We start from the raw sequence: 10077 nt of genomic DNA on the forward strand, positions 1-10077 counted from the left end.
ATTCAATCGCCCAATGTTTGGAGAGCATCAAAACTTATATGTTTATAAAAATAGAATCAAATTATCTATTAAATTAACTGGTAAAAATTAGCTTTACAGACTCTGAGGATTTTCTTCATGAAGTGAAAAGAGCCTTGGTGAATGCGAGAGGTTAAAAAATACTGTTATCTTTACATGCTCATCTGGGTTTCCAAAACTCTTTCCAAACTTCTTCCCAGATAGAGAACTAATAATTCTGTAGTATATTTTTTTATAAATTTTGACTGCAACAATCAGGGTTCAGTCAGGAAAAAGAAAAGGAAAATTATTTTAACAAAAAGAAGTTAATTTAGGAAATTGTTTTAAGAGATATTGGAGGACTTAAGCTCTATTAATGGCTTTTGGAGTTTGCCCAGGCTCAGATCCAGGCAAGAACTCAAATGCTTCAATGGTGTTTGGCTAAATGAAATTATTTAGCATGCAGATAATCCCTGCTTCTGAGCTTCTGACCTGACAAACTGACTTTTGGAATACCAGGACTTAATCATTACTAAACGTTGGAACTTAATTTGCAAAAGGAAAAACAAGTGCATGCCTTTGACACTAAGAAGACAGGTTCTCTCCTTGGCATTAACGTACCACTCCCAGTTGCAGTCCCCCAAGATGAGTAAATTATATAGAATAAAGTATAAATAAGAATAAAGTAAATAAAAGAAATAAGAATGAAGTAATATAGAACTAAATAAAGGTAAAAGAATCAAGAAAATACAAAACAAAGTTTTGGTTTTTTAAAGAAAGAAAACACACCAGACCAACAGGTACTTATAAACCCAAACACTTGATGTTTTTAATAGGATTTTTCTTATACACTAAATAATAAATAGACTAAATTAAACAGCAAATTCAGAAAGTTTAGGTTAGGTATATTATTCTTTCATGATCAAAAGCCTAGCAAAATATACATTCATCTGTCCATATGTTTCATTTTCTTCTACAAGGACTCAGATTTCTAGAGAACAGTGTTTAATTCTCATTTAACACTGTGTTCTGTACTCTGTCTCTCTGGGAATGCATCAGTAACCATGCACAGTACTCAGTCACAAAAAGTGGCATGCTGTAATCATTGAGATGCAGTAAAATAAATTTCAAAAGCAGCTAAATATTTACTGATATACTCGCATGAGTAAGTGTGTACTGACATGGATATTTATTGCAACATGATTTGTTATGGCGAAACTCAGAAATAGTAGGGATCTATTAAATTAATTATGATACTTCCAAATAATGGAACATTCTGCAGACTTTTTGAAAGATCAATTTTGAAAAATTATGTTTCCTGATATGGAATGAATCTCTAAGACATACACTAAGTGATTAAATTTACAGGAGTTATTTAAGTATTAGGGAAGGTTTTATGTATTCGTCTGACAATTAAATTATCAAAAAAGGAACTTGAAATTTTAATTTGATAAAGACAAATAAAATATTAAGGAAATTCAATTACCTAGGCTTTAATCACCCCTTAAAGATGTTAAAATTTACTAAGTATAGAATAACATATTCTGTTTATAAATGAAACAAATTTTATAAATTATGAGTTCAATAAAAGTTGTAAGTTAAATAAGATTTTCCAAAAGAGAGCTAGGTTTTTCAATATTATTTTATAAATGAAATATTAATTCTAAAAGCCAAAATTACCACAAATAATCTTTTTTATACACAAAAAAGGATACCAGAAATCTTGAACTGATGACCGATCTTCAAAATAAAAAGAAGTTTGCCAAGTCGAGGAGGAGGGTGAGTAGCTCCCAGGTAGGACAAATGAGAAGAATGACTTACCGGGGGGCCAATAATTCCTTCAAAGGAGGGTAGACCCCAGAGGAGTCACTAAATGTAAAAATACAAAGAAAGGCCAAGTTGGGCTTACCGACTTGAAATTTTGGGGGGAGAATTTTTAAATTTTATCTCAGAGCAATGAAAAGCTATATTCGCATGTGTCTGGCAGGAAACAGATGGCACCATCAGCCTGGGTGATTGAGGAGAGCTTGATAAAACAATTTACAAAGATGTGGGCAGTGTTTAAGGAAATCAGCAAGAAACAGAGTAGTACCTAGAGGCAGCAATAGCGAAGAGTCCACCTTGGCTGGACCCAGAGTGACAGAGGAAGAGCGTGGTCACAGGAGTCTCAGAGGATGGCTGTATGCAGAGGGACTCCACATGGCCTTTCCTGGAGGACACAGCCAGCCCCAGGGCAATCTGGCAGAGAGGTTGTGTAATGGCGCAGGACTCTCTAGGGCTTTCCTGGGACAGACCTCTCCCACCCCATGTCTTCTGCCTGCCTTTTGTCTGTAGAAAAACTTTAGCCTCCTAGGCTTCCCCAAGTTCCAAAGAATAAACTTAATCATAGAAGTAAGAAAATGCAGAAACAAAGGACAACAGTCAAGCAAGACAAACAATAATACCAGTTTAACCATTAAACAAAGTCAAGGACCTTTAGTTCTTCCTCAAGGGCTATAGATAATAATCTGAGCCAAGTCCTGTGAGCTGTTTTGTGGATACTAAAACCACCACCAGTTGGAAAAAGTTAACTGTATGCTGCCCAGAAGCACTCAGACCACAGGCAGGTCAGAACCAGAAGGCTGATGACATTGCTTCCTGATTACCTCACCATCAACCAATCAGAAGAATGTCCACAGCTAATCATATACCCCACAACCCCTCTCCTTCACCTCTGTCTTCAGAAACCTTTCCTAAATGCCATCAAGGAATTAAGGCCTTTAGAGCATTAGCTGTCTGGACTCCTTGCTTGGTGCCCTGCAATAAATGCTGCACTCTCCTTCACCACTGTCTCGTGTCAGTCGGTAGGTTGGCTTTATTGAGTGAGGGCTAGAAGTCCCAAGTCTGGTTGGGTGACAGTTGCCCAGGTTTAATACCCTGATTTTATCCTCCTTCTGTCTGTGGATCTCCTGCAGGTGCTTCCCATTGATAAAATGTCATCTATCAGACACCTCAGGATAAGAGAACCCCTTAATCCTAGTCCTAATTTGTGCTTCCTGCCCAGAGGGAGTGGGGAAGTCTCGGGAAAACCCAAGGGATCTAGCTTAGAGACCATGTAAGATTTTTAAGAGGAAAGTGTCAACTTTAGGCAACTGTGCAGAGTGGATTGGAAAGCTCTGAAACAGGAAGCCAGATCACTAGCTACCATGGGTGGGAGGGGAGGCATGTAAAGGATGAATTCCAACTAAATATTTATATCCCTTGCTGAGTGCTCAGTATCTATCTTAGTGAATAGAGAAAATTTTCCTGTAGCCTTACAGCTATATGTTTCATGCAGCTAGCTGGTTAAGTCTATTCAAACAGATTATCCCATTTGTATTTAGATAGATATATATCTTTAGTCTAATAACCACCTGCTAAAATCTCACATACTGAAGCTGGCCTTCCCTAAACTGCTCCCTCTCCACTTTGAATACCCTAATGGTGCTTCTGTGAGAAGCATCACACACACACACACACACACGCAGGACAAAGACTCTCTCCTTTGACCAAATTTTAATCAGGCTCCTTTGATCCCTCTGCTTGACTAGATCAGACTTGGACTTTGCTCTTGGCCCTAGTAGAATCCAGGCTGAGCTAGAATCGTGCTAAGTCAGTTTAGCAAAAATCCCCTACCCTTGGTATCTGACCAGCCTCCATATCTTATCACTCTAGCCTGTCCTCAGCAAGAATTCTGATGAGTCAGTCTAGCAAAAATCCTCCTTGACCCTGATATTTCCTCTTAGTAATTTTCCATCCACTACCTCCAATCCAGTTCCTTGGGTATAAATCCCCACTTGACCTTGTTGGAGTTGAGTGCAACCTTGTGACTGAGCAGGATCCTAGGGTGTCTTCCTAGGACAGACCCCCACCATGTCCTCCACCTGCCTTTTGTCTGTAAAATTTTAACCAAAGAATAAATTTAACCAGAGTACTGAGAAAATGCAGAAGCAAAGGAAAATAGTCTAATAAAACAAAATAATAATAGTTTTACTGTTAAGCAAAGTCAAGGATCTTTGATTCCTCCTCAAGGGCTATGGATAATATTCTGAGCCATATCCTTTGAGCTGTTCTGCAGATACTGAAACCCCAGCCAGGTGGAAAAAGTTAACTCCATGATGACTAGACTATAGCCATGATATAAACTGCAACATCTTACACAATTCCAAGAACTGGCCTCAAGGAAGTGGGAAGAAAACTGACCCAGGAGTTGAGGATTAACTGTACTCAAAACAATCAAGATGATGCTCATCATACTGCCACATGGCCAATTTCAAAATGATTGTCAAAGGTGACTGTGCTGTTCTACACGCAGCCTCCCACCCCTGATTGACAGTTGGGAGTTGGTTCTTTGGGACTTGAGTCCATCTTCTCCCCAAGTTTCCAGCCTCCTGAATAAAGCAACCTTTCCTTTCCAACCAACACTTGTGTCTTAAATATTGGCTTTTGAGTGGCAAGCAGCTGAATCTGAGTTTGGTAACAATCTCGCTCCCCCTCTATAAAACCCATTGTAGTAGCTTCCTTTGAATAAAGTCTGCCTTACAGTCTTTAACAAGTGTCATGAATAATTTTTTCTCTTAACACACACGTATACACACACACACACATCCACACCACCAAGTTTTTAGAAAAAAGAAATAGTTCAGAAGTAGAGAAACAAATGAGAATTTTAAAGGCAGGAACTCAGAGGATGCCAAAATTGGCAAAGGAATCAACGGACATGAAGTGTCTGTCACTACTGAAGTGTGGCAAGTCAGTTTTAATGTCTTCATCTGTGAAGAGAGAGGCATGATTGGGTGACGTCCACGATCTTGTGAAACTCTCAGGAAGAAGGATCCTGGCTGTGCGTCTCACAACCTAATGTCTCTTCCCAGATGCGGCCAAAAATGTTCACTTCAAGGACCAGCAGTCAGATTGAATTCGTGAACATTCTTTGGTAAATATGAAAATATCTCACTTACTATGCACATTTGCTTCTCTATGAACAAGTACAGGGAAAGAAAACTGTAAGGATGGTGAGGGAGGCAGTCCCTACTGAATCACATTATGCTTCAGGACACAAGTTAAGCCTGTATTAGTAAACTATATTATTAAATTATAGTTGGATTTAGGACTACTCAGGGAATGTGGAGAGCAGGGCTTAGAAGAGAGACAGAAAAAAGCCAAAATTAAATTTTCCTATTCAAAAATAGCCCCAAGCCTGAAGTTGGATTCAGGAACAGTCTACTTTCCTTCCATTCCCCCTCTTCTCCCTCCCATAACGTTATCCCAGGTATCAGGGGATGTGGACAAAAGTGTCACATGTAGTCATGTGCTTTCCGACCTATTAAATAAATGAAAGTTTCTGTTTATCTCTTAGTGTTTTATAGAAAAACCACTGGATGGATTTTCACCAAATGTTAATAACCTGGCTTAAATCATCGATGTGATGTGGATGAAATTTATTTGGCTGGGCCCTAGGGCAACATTCAGAGAAAATGGTTAAACAAGTACAATGAGAGGCCTTATGATTTCTGGTTGATGGTGTTGACACATCAGGCAGGTTAAGAAGATAAGAGACAGAAGACACAGGAAGTCATTTCAAATATAAACCACAAAGTGAAAAGTCAAAAGGATAAAAGCTGAAACTGCATGGGGTGATTTGTAATCAACCGCTTCTCCTATGAGCAGCTCTTTGCAGTGAGCTTCAAGGTGCCAGGAAACAACTGAATAATTTACACAATGATGGTTAATAATTCTCCCAAGTCACATGATAAGGTGGATGGCTAGTTGAGAGTAAAAATCAACCTATTCATACTTCCTCTATGGATCCTCAGGTCCCGGTGATCTTCCCTTTTCTGAATCCCTAAAGTGGAACCAGACAGGAAATAAAATCATTATCACTTTATTTTCTTTATTCTTATATTGGTCTTTAATTGTCTCATGTGTGTAAATCAAGGCCAATCTATTCTGAACTACATGTTATGATTCCTTTGTACATTTCCCCACTTGTCAGAGGTGATTATTGATTACATACAGAGTTCACAATTAATAAATGATTGATTGATTGATTGGTTGGTTGGTTGATGGATCAAAGATAATGAATGTAGCTCTTCTGCAGGTTACAGAACACTTACCTAGATTACCAAAATGTAATAGAATAATATTTTCAGTGACCTGGGGATGTAAGATATGTATTTCATCAAACTAAAGTTTGGTGCAGTCATTATGGAAAACAGTATGGAAATTCCTTAAAAAACTGAAAATAGACTTACCCTATGATCTAGCAATCCCACTCCTGGGCATATATCCAGAGGAAACTCTAATTTGAAAAGATACATGTGCCCTCATGCTCACAGCAACACTATTTACAATAGCTAAATATGAAAGCAATCTAAATGTCCAGTGATAAATGATTAGATAAAGAAGTTGTGGTATATATATATATATATATACACATACATATATATATATATACACATACATATATACACATACATATATACATATACACATTCATATATATATATATGAATACTACTCAGATTTAAGCCTGGGAGTTAGATAAGAACATTTTCCATCAATGGAATACTACTTAGCCATTGAAAAGAATAAAACAGTGCAATTTGTGGTAACATGGAGGCATCTGAAGATTGTCATACTAAGTGAAGTGAGCCAGAAAGAGAAAGAAAAATATCATATGATATCACTTTTATGTGGAATCTAAAAAAAAAAAGACACAAATGAACTTACTTATAAAACAGAAACAGACCCACAGACATAGAAAACAAACTATGGTTACCAAAGGGGAAAGAAGGGGGAAGGAATAAATTAGAAGTCTGAGATACAAACTACTATATATAAAATAGATAAACAACAAGGTCCACTCTATAGCACAGGGAACTACATTCAATACCTTGTAATAGCCTATAATGAAAAAGACAATGTAAAAGAATATATGTATATATACATAATCTCTGAATCACTATGCTGCATACCAGAAATGAACATATTGTAAACCAATAATATTTCATTAAAATTAAAAATGTGCTTCAGTAAAAATAATGTCTCATTTTCAATACTCTATTCACTTTTGTAATGGCTTTTTTATTAATGTGCTTCAGAAAACAGATTCACACTTTCTGAATGGGAGCTAAATATTTTCCCTGACACTATGTATTTAAGAGCTTTCCGAAACCATGGATAAAAAAAGCCATGAATGAGAGGGTTGCAGGTGGAGTTGAAGTACCCAAGCCACACTAAAAGATCAAGTACTAATATGGGAGTGGAGTAGTCTAGATATGGGTCGATCAAAACAGCAAGAAAACAAGGCAACCAGCAAGCTAGAAACACCCCCATTACTATACCCAGGGTCTTAGCTGCCTTCCGGTCCTTTTTTTTAGACAAATTTTTTTTCACTTCCTCCTTTGTGTTTTCAGGCATGTTGCTGATAACTCTAGCATGTCGTTTGGAAATGACAAAGATTTTGCCATAAATACCAACCATAATGGAGCCAGGAGTAAAGAAACATGTAGTGAACAATATTGTCCCCCAAAATTTGTTGAAAGTAAGTGCACATAAATTGAAGCAAGCAACGAGAATCTCATAGCTTCGCATACCAGAAACATTGGCCTCGGATAGAACTAAACTGAAAGAGAAAAGAGCAGGGGCGGCCCAGCAAAATGCCAGCAGCCGCTTTATTATGGAGGGGGTCATTGTGGTCATGTAGTGTAGAGGGTAACAGACAGCGTAAAATCGATCAACAGCAATGGAACAGAGGTGGAAAATGGAGGTCAGGCTTAGCATCATGTCAAAGCTTGCGTGGAATTTACAAAAGCCATCCCCAAAATACCAGCAGCTCTCTACTGATCGCACCATGCTGTATGGCATGATGACCAGACCCAGCAGGAAGTCAGTGGTTGCCAGGGAGAGGATCAGAAAATTTGTGGGAGAGTGAAGCTGTTTGAAATGTGATATGGAAATTATTATAACCAAGTTTCCAAAGACAGTGATAAACATGGCCCCGGTCATAACTGAGTACATTATCACACGGACATGAAAATGGCGGTTGGTGGGAGGACAGGATTTATTTCCAAATTTGGGACAACTGGACAAGTCTCCAGGAATATAAGTTAGATCCATGGTGTTTTATCACTTTAAATTCCTCTCTAGGAAGATGAGTCAGTGTTTCTTCTCTTCTTAAAATGATTCCAGTAAATTTCAGCTCCTGAGAGTACAATAAAGTTAACGTCACCTATTAGTAATTCAATCATAATGTATTTAAATATTTAAAATTATATCACTCTACCCCTGAGCTATAGCCTCCCCTCAGACTTGTGCTAATTTTCAATTAAACTTGATAAATATAGACAAAGCACAATTTCATGAGTAATTTCAAAATTTGAACTAGTATCAACTTACAAAAGTATAAATGACCATGCAATAAAATAGGAAAGCTAAGCAAAAGTTTGAAATTAATGAAAATTTATGATATTGGATCTTTTCTAGCTAATTCTCTAATACCTAATATAGACCATAATTTAATATTTAAAGGCTACAATAACAAAGTCCACTTGGAAACCATTTCAGGGATGACAATAAGCAGACTGTATTCAAAGGTAGCATTGAAAACTAAGATAAACAGAAGAAAAAGGTTTTTTCTATAAATCTCCTTTATAACTATCTATAGTAGTTCATACATTAATGACATCAAAAATAGTTTCTGGCATGTACACAACTGATTTATTCCAAGCAATGGAATCATAGTTCATAAGTAAGCTTTGCAAAACTACAAGATAGTTGGCAAAGGGCAGAGATGGTATCTTGAAAACACTGTATTCTTAAAAGCAGCTGGGAGCAGGGAAAACATGTTAATTGACAGGAAATTCACCCACAGAACAGGCAGAGCAAATTCCATGCTGGAGGGCAGGGTCGGAAAGGAGAGTGAACATTAAAACCATGGCAAAATCACCTTTGTTTTAATTAGCTATAAACTACAGCATTACTTGAAAATAAACCAGAGAGAAAAATCTTTACTAAAACTATCAGAGAAGTAGGAGGCTCAGGAGGAACTGATTTAATAAATCTTTTATCAAGACCACACATCCTCCACCCCCTTTTTCTTCTTTTTGGTAGTTACAAGGGAAAGGCTCTAGGAAAACGTGTCTTGGCTAGAACATCAGAGCAAGGACTTGCTTGTCATAAATGTGTCTTTTCAGCATCTGTTGTCATGGAAACTCTGGTTGTAATCTTTCCTCCCTTCAGTCTATGATACTCCAGCCACCTTTGTCCACAGAAGTCTCTATGTTACCCTGCAAATGCCTACTCTGTGGCTTGACCCATCCCCTTTCCTTCACCTGCCTGCCAGTCCCTTAGTCTCTGACAACGTAAATACTCAGCTCAAATAAATGAGTCAAAAATGCTGCGATCCCAATTGAAGTTAATTATAGACTATTGAGGTGGCCAAAGATCTTAGAAATAGGTTGATCCACTTCCTCATTTTACAGCTGACTTTTATTTCAAACACCTTTTTTCCCTCCTTCCAGCACAACACTTTTTTAAAATACCTTTTCTTAATTTACAGCTAAATTTCTTGAGAAATTTACATTTAATGAGATAAAATGCCATTAACCATCCAACCCTGGCAACACAATACAGAGCTGTGTACATGACAGGTAAGCAATAACAGCTTGTTGAATTAAGTGAAAAAAAATTAATTCCAACACATTATGAAACTTACTTAATAGGCATCTTGTCTCATGATACTAGAGACATTTGGTTTGGGAAAGATTAAAATATTAAGAAAACAGTTAAGTCCTGTTTAGAAAGTAGCTAATAAAACCTCTTCTAAAATCCGCAGCATTCCAAATGAAACCTAGTCAACAATAACAATTCTGGGTGTTTCAAAGTTTCCAAATTACTTGGAAGGCACATTGCCACTACATCCTCCCAACTCTTCCATGTATATAAAATAACAAAGGTCTTGAGGGAGCCATTGATACTAAATGCTGTTACCAACATAATCCAGGTCTTTGGGCTCCTGTTGTCGTAAACTTCCCACCAACTCTTATCATCTAATAATGG

General features: G+C 37.4%; 1 protein-coding gene across 1 annotated transcript; it reads right to left on the reverse strand.

Moving 5' to 3' along the window:
* Positions 1 to 7104: 7104 nt before the first annotated feature.
* On the reverse strand, positions 7105 to 8136 carry LOC102538897 (trace amine-associated receptor 3). Its single transcript, XM_006200061.4, has one exon. It carries the CDS (start codon positions 8134 to 8136, stop codon positions 7105 to 7107), a length of 1032 nt encoding a protein of 343 aa, XP_006200123.2.
* Between the last annotated feature and the right edge of the window lie 1941 nt (positions 8137 to 10077).

Source organism: Vicugna pacos, chromosome 8 (assembly GCF_048564905.1).
Source record: "Vicugna pacos chromosome 8, VicPac4, whole genome shotgun sequence".
In the NCBI taxonomy this organism is placed as follows: domain Eukaryota; kingdom Metazoa; phylum Chordata; class Mammalia; order Artiodactyla; family Camelidae; genus Vicugna; species Vicugna pacos.

What these genes read in the sequence shown, in the direction of transcription:
- LOC102538897 (XM_006200061.4), bottom strand. Translation starts at nt 8,136, where the DNA reads ATGGATCTAACTTATATTCCTGGAGACTTGTCCAGTTGTCCCAAATTT.